Source organism: Pangasianodon hypophthalmus, chromosome 4 (assembly GCF_027358585.1).
Source record: "Pangasianodon hypophthalmus isolate fPanHyp1 chromosome 4, fPanHyp1.pri, whole genome shotgun sequence".
Classification (NCBI taxonomy): Eukaryota; Metazoa; Chordata; class Actinopteri; order Siluriformes; family Pangasiidae; genus Pangasianodon; species Pangasianodon hypophthalmus.
In genome coordinates this window covers 30,192,448-30,216,799 of record NC_069713.1, presented here as the reverse complement: position 1 = coordinate 30,216,799, position 24,352 = coordinate 30,192,448, and the positions used below count along the sequence as shown (strand labels likewise).

General features: G+C 41.0%; 1 protein-coding gene across 1 annotated transcript; it reads left to right on the top strand.

Moving 5' to 3' along the window:
* Nucleotides 1–652: 652 nt before the first annotated feature.
* Nucleotides 653–23,756, top strand: usp33 (ubiquitin specific peptidase 33). Its single transcript, XM_034303995.2, has 24 exons — nucleotides 653–970; nucleotides 3,171–3,267; nucleotides 3,580–3,633; nucleotides 3,802–3,864; nucleotides 5,997–6,149; nucleotides 6,362–6,467; nucleotides 7,350–7,419; nucleotides 8,401–8,514; nucleotides 9,011–9,089; nucleotides 11,712–12,024; nucleotides 12,149–12,289; nucleotides 12,593–12,705; nucleotides 12,799–12,971; nucleotides 13,202–13,272; nucleotides 13,810–13,843; nucleotides 14,117–14,162; nucleotides 14,641–14,821; nucleotides 15,958–16,084; nucleotides 16,890–17,059; nucleotides 18,244–18,325; nucleotides 18,430–18,538; nucleotides 19,814–19,916; nucleotides 20,376–20,444; nucleotides 20,529–23,756. The coding sequence occupies exons 2-24, from the start codon at nucleotides 3,184–3,186 to the stop codon at nucleotides 20,684–20,686; spliced, it is 2,613 nt and encodes an 870-aa protein (XP_034159886.2). The 5' UTR covers nucleotides 653–970; nucleotides 3,171–3,183; the 3' UTR covers nucleotides 20,687–23,756.
* Nucleotides 23,757–24,352: the final 596 nt, after the last annotated feature.

Here is a 24,352-nt window from a genome sequence, read left to right as displayed (position 1 = left end):
GTAAATAGTACTAAATAGACCGACAAAACAATAAATAAATAAACAACTAATAATTAAAATTGCAGCTGGATAAAGAATATGTGCTATTGACACTTTAATGTATGGAATAAATAAATATGTAAATAAGAAATCTAATATATAAATAAATAAATATTTATAATTATGTTGTTTAAATATAATTATTTAAACAAACAAGTTTAAAAAATAAAAAAGCCATTTAAAAAGTAGTTAGCTAAAGGATATGTGCAAACAAAGTAAACAAACAAATAAATAAATATACTGTTTAAATGACAAGCAAGAAAGTAAGGTTTAAAAGCTTTAAAACATATTTTTAAAAATTTATATACGTGTATATACATAAAAATATATATATTTATAGACATATTGCTATTTGCAATACTGGTTAAATGCTAAACTGTATTTCGTTGGTTCTGTACTCGTACACAATGATAATAACAAAATTGAATCTAATCTAATCTAATATATAAAACTGACTTTGTGTAATACTCACATGTGTCCACTAGGCGCTTGGGCCGGGGGAGCGCAGGTCCAATCCGCGGGGATTTTTGCTTGTTGTTCCTGTATCTGACCGCTAGACGGCGACCGAGTCACTGCTTTGACATTTACGCCCAATCATTGGCCGAATTCCAAACGGCTCCGAATTAGAAAAGTAGTGCACTATGTAGGCTGTAGACGTCAGTTATTCCGCGCAGTACGTAGTGCGCATGTGCAGGGAGTTGTGAGGCGTTTGGGATACGGCCGGCTCAGAACCGGAAATAGCGGTTAGGGCTGTATCATGTAGTGTTACAGGGCACGGAAAGTGGATGTCAGCCGTTGCTAGGTGGATCTCTGACACTTTTAGCATCACAAAACAAGATGATTTTTAAGAAATATGTAGCTTGAGGAAAGACGAGGACGAGATTTTGACATCTTCATCAGCAAGTTGGAATCTTTATTTACGTCTTTGGAGGTAAAGCACTGCAGCTGCGCGAGCTCTGCTAACGATAGCTAAGTTTCGCTAATGCTAATGTGCAGCCAGACAGAATAGACTGATTTAAAAATATTCATATTAAATGCTTTGTTACTAAAAGCTAAATCATTGTATTTATTAGGGAATTAGGTTTAGATAAGTCAGTAAACCTTAGGTCGGCTAACAGCTAGCTAGCATTAGGATAGCACAGCTGTCAAATAGCCTTAAGGTTGTACTGCGCATGCGCGTCCGGTTAAAGCTCATTCTATAGTGCATTAGTTGTTGCACATATTGTGTATTTAATTCCAATTTTATTTCATTTGAGATTAAAATAAATGAGAAATGAAGCCCCCACGAACCTGAAGGTGCTCTGTAGAGGCTGAGAAAACATTTAAACATTTTTAAATTGTGTTTCTGTTGGTATTTGTTAGTTTTGATTTGTATTTAAAGTGTTGTAAGTGATAGGGTTTTTGTAAAATGAATAAAAAAAAAATACATCATGGATTCAGATCCATTTGAAACAAAGGTTTCCTTCTGACATTAGAGTTTTTTTTTTTGTTGTTTTTTTTTGTAATCAGAGAAATGACAACATCTCGGCCGTGCTGTGGTTCTGGTCGTTTCTGTGGATAAGCTTCCTGAGAGCTTTCGGTGTCTTTCCCCTCCATATCTGATCATGTGATTCATCATTCTTTCAGTTTGTCGTCTTATCTCTGGTGTTGAATTTACTTCCACTTAAAACTCCACGTCTCACGTTACAGCACCACAGAGTCGTTCACGGAGGCGTAATAACCGAATAATCCGAATGATGTACAGATATAAAAACAGACACGTCTGTAAGCTGAAGTCTGATCGCCGAGACGGAGAGCTCTGGGGCTGTGGATCGCTGGACACTTCCACTTTCGTGGTTGTTGTCGTCTGCTTTCTCTCATTCTCAGTGACTCAGTCTGTCTACTGACTGGAGGCACGTGGCTGCAGAACATATCCCACAATGCATCAGGGCACGTTTTAATCCGGATCCAACTCTTCTCCTGCTGCGTCTTAGGTTTAGGAAATGGGAATGATTTTATTTTTTAACTTTGGAGTGACTGGAACTGGGATTGACTCGAACTCTATTTCTGACTCGCTCACTCTCTCTTTGACTCCTTGTCTCTCTCTCTCTCTCTCTCTCTCTCTCTCTCTCTGTGACTCTTGTTCTCCTCGGCTCTCTTTGACTCTGTCTCTGATTCTCTCTTTCACTCTTTCTGACTCTCTCACTCTCTCTCTCCTTTGCTCTGACTCTCTATCTGACTCTCACTCTAACTCTTTCCTTCTCTCTCTGTCTGACTTTCTCTTTCTCTCTTTGACTCTCTCTCTCTCTCACACACACACTCTCTGAATCTTTCTCTCATTCTCTCACTCTGACTTTCTCTCTGACACATTCTCTGACTCTCTCACTCTGACTCTCTCTCTGACTCTCACTCTGACTCTCTCTCTGACTCTCTCTTTCTCTCTCTCTGACTTTCTCTCTGACACATTCTCTGACTCTTTCACTCTCTCTGCCTCTCACTCTGACACTCTCTCTCTGACTCTCACTCTGACTCTCTCTTTCTCTCTCTCTTTCTCTCACTCTGACTCTCACTCTGACTCTCACTCTGACTCTCTCTTTCCCTCTCTCTGACTCTCACTCTGACTCTCATTCTGACTCTCTCTTTCTCTCTCTCTGACTCTCACTCTGACTCTTTCCTTCTCTCTCTCTATCTGACTTTGTCTTTCTCTCTTTGACTCTCTCTCTCTCACACACACACACACTCTCTGAATCTCTCTCTCTCTCTCTCTCTCTCTCTCTCTCTCTGACACATTCTCTGACTCTTTCACTCTCTCTGACTCTCTCTCTGACTCTCTCTCTCTCTGACTCTCTCTCTCTCTGCCTCTCTCTCTCTGACTCTCACTCTGACTCTCTCTTTCTCTCTCTCTGACTCTCACTCTGACTCTCTCTTTCTCTCTCTCTGATTCTCACTCTGACTCTCTCTCTCTCTCTCTGACTTTCCCTTTGACTCTCTCCTTCTCACTCTGTCCGACTCTCTCTTTGTCTCTTTGACTCTCTCTCTCTCTCTCTCTCTCTCTCTCTCTGACATTCTCTCACTCTGAATTTCTCTCTGACACACTCCATGACTCTTTCTCTCTCTCTCTCTCTCTCTCTCTCTCTCTCTCTCTTTCTCAGCTGTGATAGAGTGATGCCGGCTGCCTCGAGCTGCGACTGCCCGCACCTGGAGTGCGTTGGAGAGATCACTAAAGAGGAGCTAATCCAAAAGTCTCACGTGAGTAGCCACGGCCCGATACTTTTTAAAAAATTTTTTTATTATTTATTTATTTTATTTTTTTTAACTTTTTTTCACATTCACGGTAATCACGATTTGAAATCATCTCGGTTCTATCTATTTATTAATACATTTTAAAATTGAATTATAAGTAATATGTTTATGTTAAAATAATTTAAATGAAATGTTAGATGGAGGCTTAGGGCTGAGATCCTCTACAGTTAACACGTTGTGACTTTTGTTTATATTTTGTTAACATGAATTAATTATTATTTGTCGTATATCATTAATAATGTCAGTGTGTGATTTCAGGGCCAGTGCCAGGACTGCAGAGTCGGTGGGCCGAACCTCTGGGCCTGTCTGGAAGTGCGTAAAATGTTAAAAAAACAGGATTATACAGTAAACTCTCGAAACATTTCATCAAAGAATGGATGAAAATGATGGCATGGCATGTATTTATACAAGTTTTTAAAATCTCTGTTAAATACTAAGTGTGTGTGTGTGTGTGTGTGTGTGTGTTTGTTTCCCCTCCAGAATGGCTGTGCTTATGTCGGATGCGGAGAGTCCCACGCCGACCACAGTACAGTCCACTCTCAGGTGTGTGATCCTTCCAGTTTCATGTTATAAAATCATTTTTAAATAACTGACAGATTTACAGACAAGTCTTCACACACACTCTGGCACGGAGAGACATGCAGAGTGAGAGTGAGCTAAGGGGCTTAGTCCCACGAGGGGCTTAGTCTCAGAGGTGCTGTAAAGACTTACACACCCTCCACCAACACACTCACACCGAGCTCAGGAGTGCCGCAAACACTAATCACTGAATCAAACTCGTAGAAGAAAAACTACATTAACAATAATAGTAACAGTAATATGCGTCAGTTGAATTGGAAGATTTTCTGATTGTTGGGGATGAGTCGGAACACTGCTGATCGTTAGGGATGAGTCAGAGCATTGGCTGATTTTTGGGGATAAGTCAGAACATCTGCTGATCGATTTGGAAAAGCCAGAATGCTGACTGATTGCTTGGGATGAGTTGGAACATCTTTTGATAATTATCTTTGACTTGGAACATCTTCTGATCGTTAGGGATGAGTCAGAACATCTGCTGATTTTTGGGGATGAGTCAGAACATTGGAACATCAGAACAGAATGTTGGCTGATTGCTTGGGAAAGGTCGGAACATCTCCTGCTTGTTAGGGATGAGTGGGAACATCTGCCGATTGTTAGGGATGAGTCAGACCATCTGCTGATCAATATGGATCAGCCAGAACATTGACTGATTGCTAGCGGTGAGTCGGAACATCCTTTGATAATTTTGTTTGACTTGGAACATCTGCTGATCGTTAGGGATGAGTCAGAAAATTGCTGATCAATATGGATACGCCAGAACGTTGACTGATTGCCAGAGATGAGTTGGAAAATCTGCTGAATGCTAAGGATGTCTCAGAACATAGCCAATCGATAAGAATAATCCAGAATGTATGGCGATTGCTAGGGATGAGTCAGAACATCACTGATGGCTAGAGATAAGTCAGAACATTGGCTTATCGCTAGGGATGAGCCAGAACATCTGCTGATTATTAGGGAAGAAGAGGAACAGCTTTTGTTCATTAGGGATGAGTCACAACAACTGCTGATTGATCGCAACGAGTCAGAACATTGGCTGCTATTTAGGGATGAGTCATAACATTGCTGATGGATAGGGATAAATCAGAACAGCCACTAGGGCTGAGTTTGAAGAGTCTCTGATTGCCTGGGATTAGTTGGGACATTCACAGATTTTTAGTTATGAGCTAGAATGACTGATGATTGCTAAGGAATAATGAGAATATTCTCTGATTGCTAGGGTTAAGTCAGAAAGTCGGCTAATGGGTTGGGATGAGTTACGCAAGACGCTGCCTTTATTTTGGGAAATAATAATAATAAACAACAAATAATGAAATAAAACACTGCACCAGTCTTTCTAAAAGCTCAGTTTCAGCCTGCTTTGTGAATCATGAGGCTCTCACTTTTTTTTTTTTTTTTTTAGAGCTAGCGCTGTAAAGCTAAGGCACTTTGCTAAAGCCTTTAGCCAGTCTGCCTTTGAATATTTCATGCCCTTCAGAAACAGCTAGTCAGATTGTATTTTTTTGCCCACAAATGGAAGGAGCAGCGAAAAGCTAATCCACTGCCATGAATAATGGAGTGGATTCTGCACTGTGTGTGTGTGCGTGTGCGTGTGTGTGTGTGTGTGTGTGTGTGCGCGCATAGCTGGAGACCAGTCCTCATCCTGCCACGCCCCACTTCTCAACTGCCCACCACTAACACACACACACACACACCATATGCTCCTTTTTCCTGGAGAAGACAGAATGGTGGAATATTTCACTGATTTGGGAATCTGATTCTCTTGGGAATGTCTGAACAGTACAGAGTGTATGTATTGGTGTCATAAAATACCACCATGTGCTGCAGTATTTCCGTATCAAAGGCAACGCACCAGCCCTCTGATAAACGTTGTTTGGGATTTTTTTTTCCGAATGTATGCCACTTTGGGAATGCATGGCTCTGTTCAGACTTGATAACGAGCGGACAGCCGTGTTTAGCTGTCTGTCTATGTACCTAACCCCTGGACCAAAAATAGCGTGTTTAATTTAGAGACAGATAAATGTATATATATATATGTATATGTGTATATATATACGTACGTAGAACTTTTCCATCTAAATCCCCTCTGGCTTTTCCAGGAGACGCGGCACAACCTGACAGTGAATCTGACCACGCTGAGGGTTTGGTGTTACGCCTGTTCCAAGGAAGTCTTCCTGGACAGGAAGCTGGGCCCTGTTACCCCGCCCACTGGCACTGCCAAACCCATCTCACCTGTCCCGCTGCCTGGCCAGGTATCCTCCACCCACCCACACTCACTCACCCACCCACCCAGTCTGGAGAATGTGTCGCCGTAGTGCCTTTACTCTTCCTCATACATTAACTGATCAGCTCGAGTGTGTGCTAAACAAACTCTTTGAGTCCTGAGAGGATTAACTGTGTGTAACCCCCTGTGTGTAACCCCCTGTGTGTAACCCCCTGTGTGTAACCCCCTGTGTGTGATCAGGATCCCGGAGTTCCAGGCAGCCCCACCGCTCTGAGAGTGCCACCAGCCGGAGTACCCGAGGATCTGGATATGGAGACCGAAGAAGAAGACGATCTGAGGACTAGAGGTAGGTCAAAAACATTGTCTCGCTGTAGTAAAACAAAATGGCCGCATTTTATGTTTATACACCAGTCGAATTCTCAGATCTGATTGGTTCGATGGTGTTTCTACAGCAGCAGCGCACTTTCTAATATGTTATCGTTGCTATAGTAACAACTCATTCGTGAAGACAAGTAGATATAACATATGTTTTTTTATAGCATAAGCGATAACTTGTATTTAGTGTTTTAACTATAAATGTTACTACAAACATTATTAGAAATGGATCAAAGGCACTTTTGTTGTTTTGTAATAAATCAAACAGCTGAGGTATAAGAGGAATAAAACACTCGCTGTTATAGGAACGTAATCAACTTCACAGCGATAGCAGTAAACAAAATAGTAAGCAAAACAAAACTATTATAGAAATAAATAACCTTAAGAGCTATTAGAGCGATATCTGAAATAGTATATACAGTATATATTTCTATAGTTCAAATTCTTTTTGAAAATATTAATTTTAGGTAGAGATTACGACACAATTATTACTATTTGATTATAAATTGTGTTTACGACCATTACTAGTTTTTCTTATTGTTATTTATTACTATGTAAATAATTAATAGGGGTGTAATGATCAAACGGTTAAAGCCTGATAGTCACACCCTTAATAATCAGTGCTAAAATTTTTACTTATACTGTTTTATTACTGTGTTGAAACCTTGATTATTAGTTATTATTACTCTTATTATTACCGTAACGGCTGTGAAAATGTAAAAATGCTCACACTTAGACTTACATACTATGGCGTAGATGATGTATTTCCGCTTCTCTGCTTCTCTGCTGTTCACGACGTGTTCCCTATGGCCCGGTTTAATCCTTGATTAACGTTCATGCTGCGCTCCTGCAGGTCTGACCGGCCTGAAAAACATCGGCAACACCTGCTACATGAACGCAGCACTGCAGGCGCTGTCCAACTGGTGAGAACTGATGCCATGTATTATTTTTTTTTCAACCTTCCTCACCTCGTTAAGTGTGACAATCGCTCTTCTCTCACTATGAGCTGTATAACTCGCCGCTGCGCTCTGTTACAGCTTTTTTTTTAATCAGCTAAGGTCTTTTTTTGCGTCACACATCACCTTTTGTTCTCCTCTCTTTCTTTCAAGGTCATCATGATTGTGATGGTCACTTTCAGTCCAGTTTTACACACAGTTTAATTTATACTCCTAGATTACTATAAATAATCAGCCGCCTGGTTAAAATGTAATCTTGTAACTTATTTATTTATTTTTTCAAATATTTTTTGAGTATTTTTCCATGTACGTCATGCAAAGCATTTAGAAATTCATTAGTAAAATATGAAAAGTGCTGTTACGGTCTTATTTACGTCATGAGAGGAAAAAAAGACAGCTGGTGAGAGAGCTAACTTGTTTTGTGGAACATTAAATGTAACTAGAAATGGATAAAAGTTATGACATCTTTAATTAATAAAAAAAAAAATTGTAAATTTTGGTGAATTGCTGTCGTATAAGCGGAATAGAACACTTCCGGATGATGTGATGTTATAGGAAAAGAATCAACTTTGGGGTGGCAACATTGATGAACTCATCACTGCTTCATCACACTACCCCTTTGTTGATTATTTTCCTGTAACAGCATGACACAGAGTGTTTTTTTATTCCATAAGTAATGACTTATTGTTAAGGATGTACTTATAGACAGATATTTTGAAGGCCTTATCAGGATCAGGACTGTAGCTCTGGGGCTGGACTTTGGTAACACTAATGGGACAAACATTAAACTACACATTAAACTAGTGCAACATACTATATTTAGTATTGTTTTTCTTTTGCTAAAAAAGCAACTTGTTTGTTGTCCAGGAAATAGTTAGTCTTTGTGTCATTACATCGCATCGTTCACATTATGATCAGTTTGTCCTTCTTCTGTATTTTGTGTTTCAGTCCTCCGCTCACTCAGTTCTTCATAGACTGTGGTGGTCTGGTCCGAACAGACAAGAAGCCGGCACTGTGTAAAAGCTACCAGAAGCTGATTACAGACCTGTGGCACAAGAACAGGTAGGTAAATGTGTGTGTGTGTGTGTGTGTGTGTGTGTGTATATATACACACACACATAAGCCATCATTGTTTTTCAGATTATTGAGGCTTGTTTATGTTTTTGTAAAAGTGTGAGTGAGTGTTTTCGTCGTCCAAACCAGCCTAAAACTTCCTGCCAGATGTACAAAGGTTTCTGAAACTAAGAAAATCACTCGTGCATTACCAAACGCATTTACAGCACAGCTGGTTTACATTTAGCCACGCCCACAAAACGCCATATAAGGCAAAGCTCACAAAGAGCTGAAAATGATAAAATGGCGACTGAAAAGTGTCTCCTAAGAACGCTAAATCTTCCACTAATGCAGCTCGGCTGTTGCTATTTAATGTATGGTATGAACTTTGAGGTTTTCATGAACACTACATTTCTTGTGTAAATGCACTTGCGAATCGTTTACAAATAAGTTTGTTTGTATCCGGGGTGATAAATTGTGTATTTGTGTGTTTATTTCTTTGCAGGCCTTCCTATGTCATCCCAACAAACCTGTTCCAGGGCATCAAAGCTGTTAATCCGATGTTTCGAGGTTACTCCCAACAGGTGAGTCCTTCAGGAGATACCCGACTTCCTATCCATGATGTGTGTGATGGTTTAGAGAACGCACATTTCCACCACAAAAACTTCTTCAGATGTTCAGGAAACCTTCCACTGGAGGAACCAGGTCCGAATTTAGCGGTTTTGGTCTTGGTTTAGCTCAAGGGTGTTTTTTTTTTGTTCCAGCTTCAGCCTAGGTACTTTTGGGGCGGAGCTTGCTGTAATGAGCATCACTGATTGGTCACAAGCTTCTCCTGTGAGTCTGCTTGGTTCAAGGGCTCAATTATTATCCATCGTATTCTCCAGTTCCTCTCAGCATTACGTTCTCTGAAGCTCCACTATACCCATAAACCCATGCAGGATTTTTGTATCCACTTCTTTCCACTTTCATGCATGTTTCTTTAAAAAAAAATGGCTAGCCTGAGGGTAAGAGCCATTTTTCAAAGCATTAACATATATATGTGTGGTTTAGGATGAAATTGTAGTTCTGTAAGTCTGCTACAGTGGCAGTAATCTGATTTTACGGAGTGCTGCGTTGGCAGAACGCTTCATATCAGAGATTTACAGTGCATTACCAAGAACAGTCTTTTATTTCCAAAGACAAATCTAATCGATTTTGTGTTTGACAGTGTAGTATAACATCCCTGATATTAAATTGAAATCTGTTTGAGTATTCTGCATGCAGATCGTTTATTTCATTGCTGCGAGTTGTTATCACACGTAAATGTATATACGGTGCTTTGCATAAATATTCACCCCCATTGAAATTTTCCATATTTTATAGTGGAGCTAGGGCGGATTTGTCATGAGTCTACACGACGTAGTCCATAATATTGAAGTGGGGTGAAAACAATCAATATAGTTTATGAAATTATTTACAAATAAAAAAACCTAAAAGTTGCAATTACATAAGTATTCATCCCCCCCCCACTCCATTGGTATGAAACCTCTAAGTTAGTTCTGGTGCCATCAGTAGTCACATAATTAGTTGAAATGTGTCAATCTATATGCAGGTAAAGTTTCACATCGAGATGTAGGACTCAGACCTGGTTTTGAAACGTTTTTTATGTTGACTTGGATTTGTCTCAGATTTGTACTTGTGCATTGGTCTCACCAAAGGTCTATGGCAGGGGTCTTCAATCCTATACGCAAAGGGCCGGTATAGCTGCAGGTTTTCTTTCCAGTGAAATAGGAGGCACACTTGATAGTTGATTGGAGCCCAAGATGAAAGGATTAAACACAAGAAATAGTCCTGCCTGGTTGGACTATAGTCTTGGTCTTGACTGAGAGTTTGTAAATGGATCAGATTGAAGACCCTTGCCATAGACCTTTGGTGAGACCAGTGCCCAAGTCCAAGTACAAGTACAAGAGTTTGTCTTTTCTTTTAGTATGCACAAAGTTCGACAACAAGTACGTTTTCTTCTAGAAAACCGCCTCATCATTGGCGTAATGCATGAACTAGCTGAAGTAAAGGCTTGGCCTCAAAGGACTTGATGGCTTTCAGTCTCGATCTTGACTTGACGTCGACCCCCCTGAAGACTCGGTCTTGATTGGATCTTGGCTAGTCCTGGTCTTGGATTTGACCACAGCCCTATTGGCACGTGATCTCAATATAAATACGACTTTTCCTTAGAGAACATACCTAAACAAACAATCATGAACATCAAGGAGCTTTCAAAACAAGTGCAGATAAATTGCATAAAGTGCAGGGATAAATTCATTTACAAATTCATTTGTAAATTCAATTGTAAACGAATTGTTCAAATTAATTTACAATTTATATCCTGAATGTATTTATTTCTGTAAAGCTGCTTTGTGAAAACGTCCATTGTTAAAAGCACTATGCAAATAAAATCGAATTGAAGTGCAGGACAAAGTTCTAAAAGTATAAATCGGGATTTGGTTAAGAAAAAAATGTATCCCAAATTTTAAACTTTAAATCCATTCCTTAAAAATTGGAAAGAATATGGCACAACCGTGACTCTACAGCAGGTCTAGAGGAGGCCATCCACCAAAAGTCAGTGACCGGGTAAAGAGTCCGAGAAATGATAAGACCTGATATGGACTGTGTTATGTGTTTGTTCAGTCAGTAAAACCTGATCGTTGATGTTATGGAGTAAACAGTTCTTGGTAGTGGTCCAGGACTTTTGAACCCTCCTGAATGTATCCTCTGTAACAGCTTGTGTATTTTTTGTGTATTTAGCAGACTAGATTGGATATTTGGTTTATCTTAGTGAAGTACCTTTTCAGCTATTGGAGCATAACAGTCCAAAGACTGAGGTTTGCAGTTTGCTTGATGTTAAATTGTCTGTTATAAGCAAAATATTAAATAAATGCTTATTAATCTTCATAGTTAACATAGTTAAAGAGAATGATGCAGCGGAGCTTTAGTGCTTTAGTCTGTTCAGCTCTCTGAACTTCTGAACAGTACACTCAGCTGCCAAAACTTCAACTTTCATGCCAATATGGCCATCAACGGCACCGTGCTCTTCATCTCGTAGATCACTAACTAGCCGAGCCGAGTCTCTATTGTTTCTAGGAGCTAACAGCGAAACTTGAGCATTATCCCTTATGCCTGAGATTGCTGAATTTTTTTTACATCTTACATCTTTGTGCGTCTCTGCTCAGGATTCTCAGGAGTTCCTACGTTGCCTGATGGACCAGCTGCACGAGGAGCTCAAGGAGCCGATAGAAGAACCCGAAGACCAGAGTCAGACTGCAGGAACGGACGAAGACGAGCCGAACGAGCCCGCCGAGCCTTACGAAGCTAACGAGGCTAACGAAGCCGAAACGCTCATCTCAGACGAGGAGAAAGCGAGCCGAGAGCGGCAGAGGGAGAAGAACCTCATCAACGAGCGGCACCGAGCCGACCTGGACAAGGACGAGGACACGGCGACCATCGTCAGCAGCCAGGGAGCCATCAAGCACAGCAAGGCCACGGGTCAGTGCCATGGTTGTGCTTTGAATTCTCGAATCTGATTGGTCAGAAGGTGCAGGTACAGCTTTGTTAATCTGATGTTCACTTTTCTTATAGCTCTTACATTTTTTTTCTCCTCTTTCCTCAGACACTAATCCAGAGATCCAGATCAGCAGCAGTGGCCGGCCCCAGAGCCCAAGTGCCAGCGAGAACATCGGGTCCAAACTGTCCAGCAGCCCACCCAAATCCACCCCCATGTGGCCAAACCTCAACCCAGCTCACAAGAAAGGTAACTCTTCAAAAAAAAAAAAAAAAAAAAAAAAGAATAGGGGATAAAACTAAAAAAAAAAAAAAACATGAAATAAAAAATAATAAATAGTGATTAATAGTAATTGGGTTTTTTTGTTACGATGAAATAAATCCGATTATTATGTTTTTTAAAATCTGAAGATCAATAAGAAATGAAAGAATATCCCAGGTGTTTTAGGGATGAGTCCGAGTTTTCAAATATTCACAAAACTCTTAAATTTGCATTTGGCGTAAAAAGGTGATCGATCGTACACACGTGTGTGTGTGTGTGTGTCTGGAACAGTGAGCATGTTTGCGCCCCCGAAGAGCAAGCGGCAGAGGAAATACCGCAGCGTCATCTCCGACGTTTTCGACGGCACCATCGTCAGCTCGGTGCAGTGCCTGACCTGCGACCGGGTGAGTCACTCCGAGACACGCCGTCACGTACAGTATGTGTGTGCGTTCTCGTCGTATGTGTGTAATAATATGAACTTGCTCTGTTCTCCTCAGGTATCAGTGACCCTGGAGAACTTCCAGGACATTTCCCTGCCCATTCCCGGGAAAGAGGATCTAGCCAAGCTTCACTCGGCCACTCATCAGACGTCGCTGGTGAAGGCGGGTTCGTGCGGCGAGGCTTACGCTCCTCAGGGCTGGATCGCCTACGTCCTCGAGTACATCAAGAGGTGATAAATATATATATTTATATATATATATATATATATATATATATATATATATATATATATATATATATATATCAGTGGGGTGGAAGAGAGCTAAAAACAGTCAGTTTTGAAATGGGAATCACTTCCATCCTCGACACGTAGTTTGGAATATTTTTTGCTGTATCCCATCCAATATTTCGTAGCCTTTAATATTTTAATGATTATTCTTCCGTTTTGTTTATACGTAGCTGGTTCTGGGGCCCGGTGGTCACACTGCAGGACTGTCTGGCCGCCTTCTTCGCTCGAGACGAACTCAAAGGTAAGTAAGGCTCTCTGTCACTTTCTATGTTTATCATGTTTAAGTGCACTGCATTATGGGTGTTGTAATTTGGGCTGGGGCTTGAGGCTGTCACTGTGTATAAGCTGCAGAGGGACACGTTTTCCTGTCTTATTTAAGCTAGCGGTTCTGGACGATGAAATCATTTATCGCCGTATTTTAAAACGGAACGTCGCGATCAGGAAGAAATCGTTATTTCGAGAGTTCGGTACGTTTGATGGAGCCCAGAGAACTGATCCCTGCTCCTCTTCAAAATGGTGGTCCAGGGTTCGCTTCAACATAAACCGCTCTCTGTTCTTCACCACTTGAAAATAATTTGAAAAAAATGATAAAAGGATGAACGTAGTGATTGAGGAATCGACCCACAGTTCAGAAGGAAGGATGGAAGGACGGAAGGACCTGCGATTAGAGCACAAAAAAAAAAAAAAAGCCTAATTAATATAATGGCTGATATATATGTTCTTTTTTTTATTTATTTATTTTTAACTTAACTTCCTTTGTGTGTGTTTTTCTGTTTAGGAGACAACATGTACAGCTGTGAAAAGTGCAAGAAGTGAGTATGCTGAATAATCAAATGTAAATATTGTGATATATATTAGGTTTTTAGTGTAATTATATATTATTATTATTATTATTAATATACAGTAGTATTGTTATTATTATATATAGTGTTGTTATTATAGCCGTGTTTACTATACCATGGTTTATTTTGCATATTACAGTTAAATTAATTTTTTTTAAAATCATACACTCCGGGAAGCGTGGAGCTTTGGAGGGTTTCATTGTTCTGTGTGTGTTTTTTTTTTTTTGGTTTTTTTTTATTTAGGTTGAGAAATGGAGTCAAGTTCTGCAAAGTTCAGAGTTTGCCAGAGGTGCGTGATGAAAATCTCTCTCCGCCTGCTTATCTTTTACAAGTGTGCATTAAATTCAGCACAATGGTGCTGACGTGAATACAGTCTTAAAAGATTACGTTTAACTTTACTAGATGTAAGAAGGCTTAAGTGCCTGGATTACGTCAGGGTTTTAATACAGCCGTTATCAAAAACGACGGCTCCGGCATTCTGATAATGTGTTTCTGTTGAATCTCTGTTACGTGAGTGAACTAATTTTACATTTCCACATGAGTCTGAACTCTCAGAGAACAAGTGGAAGAGAACAAATAAGAATTTATGAATATGTATGAATTCATACATATTCAGAAATTCTTACTGACGCTAAAGACGTAGAGATCTTCTTATTTGACTGTTTTTTTTGTTTTGTTTTGTTTTTCGGGGCGATTAACCTTGGTGCACAATTAAGGCGCACAGTGATGACCCGAGTCATCCTAAAGAATATTTTCTCTTATTTCAGATCTTATGCATTCACCTGAAGCGCTTCAGGCACGAGCTGATGTTCTCCACCAAGATCAACACTCACGTCTCTTTCCCACTGGACGGTCTGGACCTGCAGCCCTTCCTGGCCAAAGACAGCTCGGCCCAGACCACCACCTACGACCTGCTGTCCGTCATCTGTCACCACGGCACCGCCAGCAGTGAGTCGCACCCACACGGGACTGAGAAAAATAAACAGTTAACAAAATCTCAATAGCAATAATGTGACTGTAAATTTTCCATATATGGGCTTTGTGTTGCTGAGTAATGAATAGATAATACACCTAATTCATTCTGTCCTGATTTTGGATGTACGGAAAACAATATAGAAGTGTATTGTGTCTGTCCCATAAAAAGCCTAAAATGGTGGAGAGAGAGAGAAAGAGAGACAGATGGAGAGAGAGACTGACAGAGACAGAGAGAGATGAAGCAAGAAACAGAATTAGGGTGAGAGAGTGAGAGGGCGATAAAGGAGGAGCAAGAGATAGCGTTGGAGTGAGAGAGAGAGAGATACAGAAAGATGGACAGAGAGTGAAAGAGACCTAGAGAGACACAGAAAGCAAGACAGAGAGAGAGAGAAGGAACAAGAGACACAGAGTTAGAGCAAGAGAGCGAGATACAGAAAGATGTTAGAGAGAAAGAGACAGAGAAAGACAGAAAAAGATACATACAGAAAGAGAGAGTGTGAGAGAGAGATACAGAAAGACAGGCAGAGAGAGAGACAGCCAGAAAGAGAAAGAGAGACTGACAGAGAGAGAGAGAGAGAGAGTAAGAGAGAGAGAAATGGAGCAAGAGACAGAGTTAGAGGAAGAGAGAGAGAGAGATAAAGAAGGAGCAAGAGACACAGCATTAGAGTGAGAGAGAGAGATACAGAAAGATGGGCAGAGAGTGAAAAAAGCAAGACAGACAGAGAGAGACACATACAGAGACAGCAAGAGAGCGAGATACAGAAAGTTGAGAGAGAAAGACAGATAGAGACACATATAGAGGGAGAGAGAGATATAGAAAGACAGGCAGAGATGGAGCCAGAGACCCAGAGTTACAGTGAGAGAGAGATACAGAAAGATAGACAGAGAGAGAAAGACAGACAGAGAGAGACACATGCAGAGAGAGAGTGTGAGAGATGGAGCCAGAGACACACAGTTAGAGTGAGAGAGAGAGAGAGATTCAGAAAGGTGGACAGAGAATGAAAACTGAAACTGAAAACTGAAAACAGAGAGAGAGAGAGAGACAGAATTTTGTTTGTAATATTTACGATATTAAAGGTGACATGAGTTTGTGGATTTCCTGTGTGCAGGTGGTCACTACGTGGCTTACTGCCGCAACGACCTGAACCAGATGTGGTACGAGTTTGACGACCAGAGCGTAACCGAAGTCTCCGAGTCCTGTGTTCAGAACGCCGAGGCCTACGTGCTCTTCTACAAGTAAGTCTAGAGTCTGAGGGGGTTTTATTCCTGATGTAGCTTTTTCACTCAAATCAAAGAAACATACAGTATGGGGCCAAGTGGATTGCTGAGAAATAAGGGGGCGTGGCCAGGTAGATTGGTGCAGAGAGATAAGGGGGCGTGGCCAGGTAGATTGGTGTAGGGAGATAAGGGGGCGTGGCCATGTGGACTGGTGCAGAGCGATAAGGGGGTGTGGCCATGTGGACTGGTGCAGAGCGATAAGGAGGCGGGGCCAGGTGGATTGGTGCAGAGAGATAAGGGGGTGTGGCCAGGTGGATTGGTGCAGCGAGATAAGGAGGCGGGGCCAGGTGGATTGGTGCAGAGCGATAAGGGGGTGTGGCCAGGTGGATTGGTGCAGAGAGATAAGGAGGCGGGGCTAGGTGGATTGGTGCAGAGAGATAAGGGGGTGTGGCCAGGTGGATTGGTGCAGCGAGATAAGGAGGCGGGGCCAGGTGGATTGGTGCAGAGCAATAAGGGGGTGTGGCCAGGTGGATTGGTGCAGAGAGATAAGGAGGCGTGGCCAGGTGGATTGGTGCAGAGAGATAAGGAGGCGTGGCCAGGTGGACTGGTGCAGAGAGATAAGGAGGCGGGGCCAGGTGGATTGGTGCAGAGCGATAAGGGGGTGTGGCCAGGTGGATTGGTGCAGAGAGATAAGGAGGCGGGGCTAGGCAGATTACAACTGATAATGGTAGTAACAGTTACAACCTCAGTTATAACCGATAATGGCTCAAGATTAAGGTCAAAGGGCGCGGCCTTGATGCGTGTTTTATAACACGTGCTCCAGGAAGAGCAGCGAGGAGGCGCAGAAAGAGAGGCGGCGAGTGACGGCTTTGTTCAACATGATGGAGCCGAGCCTGCTGCAGTTCTACGTCTCGCGCCAGTGGCTCAACAAGTTCCGAACGTTCGCCGAGCCCGGGCCCATCTCCAACCGCGACTTCCTGTGTGCACACGGAGGTGAGGAGACATGTTCTTTATATCCACTTCCTCCATGACAACCTTCATCACTACACCACTCACACAGCAGCACAGTCTGATCTGAGGGCGTTTATATCCCACGCTTGTCCACTTCCTCTCAGCTCTCTTTCCCTTCTTCTTCCTCTTTTCTTTGTAAGCTGTTGAGGAGCGATTGCACATAAAACCATAAATCAGAGCGTTTCACAAAGCCAGCTCTTCTGCTCTGAACTGATACAGAGTCCGAGTCTAAAGGAACGGGAAAGTACTGAACACAGAATAATCACATTTCTGTACCGTGTGTTCATACTTCTGACATCTTCACTATAATTACTAAATAAAATAACTAGTGCAGAAAGAAACACCTTCTCTCTTTCTTTCTTCCTTCCTTCCTCCTTCCTTTCTGCTCCCTTCCTCCCTTCCTTCCTTCCTTTTTTCTTCCTTCATTTTTCCCTTTCTTTCTTTCTTTCTTCCATCCTTCCTTCCCACCTTCCTTCCCTTTCTCTCTTTCTTCTTTCCTTACTTTGGTCCTTCCTTCCTTTCTTCTTTCTTTCCTTCCTTTCTTCCTCCTACCTTCCCCACTTCCTTCTTTCCTTTCTTTCTTCTTTTGCTACTTTCTTTCTTCCTTCTATACTCCCTTCCCTCCTTTCTTCCTCATTCCTTTCTTCATTCCTTCCTTCCTTCCTCCCTCTTTCCCTGCTTCCTTTTTACCTTTGCAAATTTTTCTACCTTCCATCCTTCTTTCCTACTTCCTTCCCTCTTTTCCTCCTCATTCCTTCCTTCCTTCACTCTCACTTTCCTTCCTTCCTTCCCTCCTTCCTTCCTTCCTTCCTTCGTTTCCCTTCCTCCTTTCTTCCTTCCTTCCTTCTTTCTTTTATTCATACCTTACCATTGCTCCTTCCATTCTTCCTTCCTTCCTTCCTTCCTCCTTCCTTCTTCCCCTTTTCATTTCTTCTGACCTTCCATTCTTCCTTTGTTACTCCCTTTTTTCTTTCCTTCCCTCCTTCCTTGCTTTCTTTCTCCCTCCTTTTTTTCTTACCCCTTCCCTTCATCTTTCCTTTGTTTCTCCCTGTTTTTCTTCCTTCCTTCTTTCCTTCTTTCCTTCCTCCTTTAAATAGTGGAGAAAGGAAGCTCTTCAGTGCGTGTGTCCCTGAGTGTTGAGTGTTTTTCTCTCTTCCTCTCCGCAGGCGTGCCGCCCCACAAGGCTGCGTATATCGATGACCTCGTGGTCATGCTGCCCCAAAACGTCTGGGACCATCTGTACGGCAGGTACACAGTGATCACACTGCTCCTGGATGGTTCCGTGTGTGTGTGTGTGTGTGTGTGTGTGTGTGTGTTTGACTGGAGTTTGTAACGGTTGCCATGGTGATTAGGTATGGAGGCGGGCCAGCTGTCAACCATCTGTACGTCTGCCACACCTGCCAGCTGGAGATTGAGAAGCTGGAGAAACGGCGCAAGAGCGAGCTGGACATGTTCGTACGGGTGAGAAATCAAATAAAAACTAAACACTGTGTGTGTGTGTGTATGTGTGTGTGTGTGTGTGTGTGTGTGTGTGTGTGTGTGTGTGTGTGGGTGTGTTCTCATGAGCAGAGATCAGACGTCTGAGCCCACAAAAACGACAGCGTTATTAATTCATCAGAACCGATGCACTAAAGAAAGCAGATAGAGCTTCTGTTTCCTTCCTTCTCTCCTTCACTCTTTCTTTCATTCATTCGTTCATTCTTTCTTAAACCTTTCCTTCCTACTTTCGGTCTTTTTACTGTCCTCCTTCATCTCCCTCCTTCCCTTTCCCCTTCCTTCCTTTCCTTGGTTTGTTTTTTCACCCATTTCTTCTTTTCTTTCCCGCCTTCATTCCTTTATTCCTCACTTTATTCTGTCCCTCCTTGTACCTTCCTTTCCTTTCTTTCTTCCTCGTTCTTTTCATTCCTACCTTTGTCTTTTTCCTTCCTTTCCTTCCTTTCCTTCACTCCTTCATTTCTTCATTCTGATTTTCCTTCTCTTTCTTTTATTTCGTCTTTTTTCCATCTTAACTATCCTCATTTCTTCCTTCCTTTCTTTCTTCCTTTATTCTGCCATTCTTTGTTTTTCTTTCTTTCCTTTTCTCATTAATTCTGTCATTGTTTTCTTTCATTGTTTTTCCTTCCTTCCTTCCTTCATCCTTTTTGCTTTTCATTATTCTTTCTTTCATTCTTTCCTTCCTTCCATTTATTCTTTTTATTTGTTTTTCTTTCTTTCCTTCCTTCCTTCTTTCCTTCCTATCCATCATCTTATTCTATCTCTTTGTTTTTTTTCTTCCTTTCTTCCTTTCCTTCCTTCCTTCCTTTACACTTCCACTGTTTTTTCTTTCCTTAAATCCTTCCTTCCCTCCATTTATTCTGCCTCCCTTCCTCTGTTTCTTGTTAAAAGTGGGATAATGCAAAATGAGAGCGAATCAGTTTTAGTATTTCGGAGATCATCCTTTTTTCTCTTTGCTCTTCCAATGCCCCCCTTTCTTTCTTTTCTTATTTTTTGATTCTTTTTTCTCTTGTGCTAAAAAGCGAGAGAATACAGTAAGTCATCAAAATCATGCACTTTTCTCACCTCACACTTTTTAAAAATGTCACCTCGCAAAAGAAAAAAAACAATTTCCTTTTCAGCTGACTCTTTCCTTTGCGCTAACTACGTGCTGGAACACTTTCCAAGCAGCAGAGGCGTTTTCACAGATCTCTCTCTCTCTCTCTCTCTCTCTCACGTGTGTGTATTTATTCACTTATGCAGCTGAACAAGGCGTTTCAGGAGGAGGAGGCCCCCGTGGTCATCTACTGCATCAGCATGCAGTGGTTCCGTGAATGGGAGGCTTTCGTCAAAGGCAAGGACAACGGTAAGAGGAGGAGGAGGAGGATGATGATCATCATCATAATGGTGACCAAAAAAAAAAAAAAGACATCACATACGACCTCTCTATCACATACAGTGCTTCCGCAAGTCAAAACAGTGTCCTTTAAGCAGCAATTCATTGTAACGTAGCGTACGATATTCTGAGATTTTCTTTTAATAAGAACGATCGTTTAAGAACAACGAAAAACTCCCGCTCAGTGAATGGGAATTTTGCTAAAATCTGGCAACCCTTACGTCAAGCAAAACAGTAAAAACCTCATGCGATTTTTTTTTTTTTTTTATTTCGTTCTGCAGGTTACATATTTATTGTGAAGCATTATGGCAAGACTTCGTAACGAAAAAAAAAAACCCAACAAGTCTTCCATCTACTGTTCGTATCTGCATTTGTATTCATTTTTTTTTTTAAATTTTGATTGAAATCTTTTTTTTTTTTTTTCTCCAGATCCTCCAGGACCTATCGACAACTCCAAGATCGCTGTGAATAAAAACGGCCACGTCACGCTCAAGCAAGGTAACCATCTTCCTTTTTTTATTTTAGTTTTTTTCCCTTTTTTCTTCCTTCCTGAACACCAACGTCGTCCCGTGTCCTCCTCAGGCGCCGATTCGGGTCAGATCTCCGAGGAGACGTGGAACTTCCTGCACTCGATCCACGGCGGCGGTCCCGTGGTGACGGTGCGACCCAGCGTGAGCCACCAGGATCCCGACGCCTCTCAGGCTGAGGAGAAGATCGAGGTGGAGACTCGCAGCTTATAGAGAAACAGGAAATCGTTCACTTTTGCACTTGCCTTTCTCTCACACACTCTTCATTCCCTGCGTGCATTCCTTACAAGTAATAAGTTAATAAACGTTGTGAATTACGCTTCATGTTTGTATATACGGCAGTTAGTTAGTTAGTTAGTTAGTTAGTTCGTTTAAATTGGACTGAAAATCAAATTTACACGTTTTCTCCCTTCCTCCTGTGTCGTCCTTCGGCCAGGACACATTTGTCATCTGACGTTTGCGTATTTTAGTTTAAAAATTAGCTACAAAAGCACATATCAGACAACAAACATATCTTTGGTGATTGATGGAATTTTAGGGAACAGTTTCATTGTATAAATTGAATTTTTATTTTATTTTTTTTTTTGATGAACTATCCCTTTAAAACAGCGATAAAGTGATAATTCACACTGCTGGACACGTATTAAATAAAATAATGCTTAAGTATCAATTAGCAGCTGGACGACACCTTTCGGTGCTGCGTAATGAATTAAATTGCTCACTTCCTGTTCCTGTTCCTGTTCCTGTGTGACCATTAGCAAACTAATAAAATGTGACTCTTATTGCTCCTTTAAAGCCAATTCTTACAGATCCTGTCGAGGATATGCCTGATGTTGTATATATATCTTATTCAGGTGCAGTCTAAGCTGAAGGAAAAGTGTCTTCGTGAACGACGTGTGCGATTACGAGGGGATCAAAAGCACTAAGAACCGTATTTTCCGGAATATGTGTAACCTCAGAGTTTAAGATGCTTAGAACACAAATTTGAATTTAGGTTTTGTCCCTTTAGTGTTGCCGTAACTTAGCGATTTTACTCCCTCTGTCCTAATAAAGACGTCGTTATGCATCAGCGTTTAATAACGAAGTCTTGTTCACTTTAGACGTAGATTTGTTTGACACTATAATAATTCTTATTATTGCTAACATGATGATCAGATTTCCAGCATTACAATCGTAGCATGCTAACAGTATTATGGCGTCTTATATACATCCAGTAGCCGCCCGAGTTCACACTAAAGACAAAAGTATTGGAACGGCAAGGCCGATTCTTTTGTTTTTGCTATACACTGAAGACATTTGGTTTTGAGATCAAAAGATAAATATGAGATGATAGATCAGAATTTCAGCTTTCATTTCCTGATATTTACGTCTAGATGTGTTAAACAACTTAGAACATGGCACCTTTTGTTTTAACCCACCTGTTTGTTTAAGTTTATTTGACAGGTGTTTCTTGTTGCTCAGGTGTGTCCTGTTAGATTGATTGTTTAAACAATTAATAGCTCTGAATATCTACTTTCTGGTTTGAGCCCTGGATTTCACCTGTGAAGACTGCTTTTGTTGTTAAAAAGGATAAACCAACATGAAGACCAGAGAGCTGACTATGGGAGAAAAGCAAGCCATTTTGAAGCTGAGAAAATAGAGAATATCTAGCTGAGCTATTCCACAAGCATTGGGAATAGCCAATACAACAATTTGGAATGTCCTGAAAAAGAAAGAAATCACTGGTGGACCAACAACCACGGAAAACAGCAGCAGTTGATGACAGTTAACGTTGTGAGAACTATAAAGAAAAACCCCAAAACAACAGTCAGTAGCATCTCCAACAACCTCCACAGGGCTGGGGTGATAGTATCACAATCCACCGTTTGAAAAAGACTTTGAGAGCAGAAATATAGAGGCCGTACCACAAGATACTGCAAACGTCTCATCAGCAGTAAGAATCAGAAAGCCAGATACAAATTCACCTTGAAATACAGAGATGATCCAGAAAAGTTCTGGAACCAAGATTAACCTCTACCAAAGTGAAGGAAAGGCCAAAATGTGAAGAAAGAAAGGATCTGCTCATGATCCAAAGCATACGAGCTCATTGGTCAAGCACGGTGGAGGTAGTGTCATGGCTTGGGCTTGTATGGCTGCTTCTGGACCTGGCTCACTAATCTTTATTGATGATGGAACTCATGATGATAGGAACAGAATGAATTCAGAGGTCTACAGAAATTGGGAGAACTTCATCATGCAGCAAGACAACAAGCCAAAACACACTGCTAACACAACAAAGGACTTCATCAGTGGAAAAAAATCACCAAACTTCAACCCAATTGAGCAACATTTCACCTCCTGTAGAGAAGACCGAAGGGAGAAACCCCTCAAACCAAACAACAGCTGAAAGAATCTGTAGTACACACCTGGAAAAGCATCACAAAAGAAGAATGCAATGGTTTGATGTCAGTGGCTCACAGGCTTGATGCAGTTATTGCAAGCAAGGAATATGCAACTAAATATTAAGTGCTATTTACTTTATCGGTTCCAATACTTTTGCTCATCTAAAAATCGAGTGCTCTGGCACAAAAGGTGCCATGTTCTAAGTTGTTTAACACGTCTAGATGTAAATATCAGGAAATTCTGATCTATCATCTCATATTCATCTTTTGATCTCAAACCCAAATGTCTATGGTGTATAGCCAAAAAAAAAAAAACAAAACAGAATTTTCTTTGCTGTTCCGATACTTTCAGAGGGGACTGTGAGTGTGTGTATTCGAAACAGGCTGATGTGGAAGTTAAAACTTATATGTCGCTTTGCCAGAAAACAAAACAACCCATGTGTTTTATACTCCAGAAAATATGGTAATCTCAGGAAAGCGCTTTTTCCCCCATTTAGCACCGTCACACAGCGCATGCTCCAGCCCTGATGTCCATATATGAATGTACTCGTATTTAAAGAGCCCTTCGTAGTCTCTTTATTTATTTCAGAAGGTTATGTGATCTGCTAGAACAGAATCCGGAAAGCTAGCTCAGATCCTGAAAGCATGCTTGTAGGAAAGCCGAAGCTCTTCTCGATCGCATGTAGACGCTCAAGAAAAAAAAAAAAAAGTCTTGAAATGTGTATGTAAAAATGCAAAAATGAAATATAGATCATGTTCAACAATTTTTGTATATAATATGATTTTTTTTTTTATTTTTATTTTCACTGAATGCTGTATCTGTGCTTTGGAGAAATGTATAAATGTCAGTTTTGATTTTGGTTGGCTGAAATTAAACGCAAAATATGCTGTGAAAAAAAAAATGGACGCATCATTTCAGTACTGTGACTTTGTGTGACGAAGGAAAAGGGTTGCGATTTGATTTCTGGTTTCTGAAGATCGATGCTTAGGATACTTTATATCGTCCTGAACCAGTGAAAATATTTTACGGAAATGCGAACTTGTAGATTTGTACACTATTGCTGCATGTCCTTCGCCATTTTTCTGTCAAAAAGGTGCCGTAATGACAAGATCGTAATTTTTTACGTAGCACAAATCCATGATCAGATTCCGTTATTATAATCATGAGAAATATTGCTATGTTACCGCTAAAAAACTTACTTTAGAGCCTTTACGGCGTTCAGTTTGTGATAAATCGCAACATACGATTACAAACCGACGATTTCTCGCTGCAACAATTTACTATATGGTAATGGTTTAAGGGGCGGGGCCAGAACTGAAAGGGTGGAGTCAGAACTGAAGGGGTGGGGCTAAAACAAAAAGGTCAAAACATGGTGTATAAAGTGGAATGATGGAAGCAAAACCATTGAAACACGTCGAATGTGCAAATATTCTTTATTAAATGTCTCGTAAGAAGAAAATTGTTCAAGTTAGAACTTAATTTAAGGCAAATATTCTT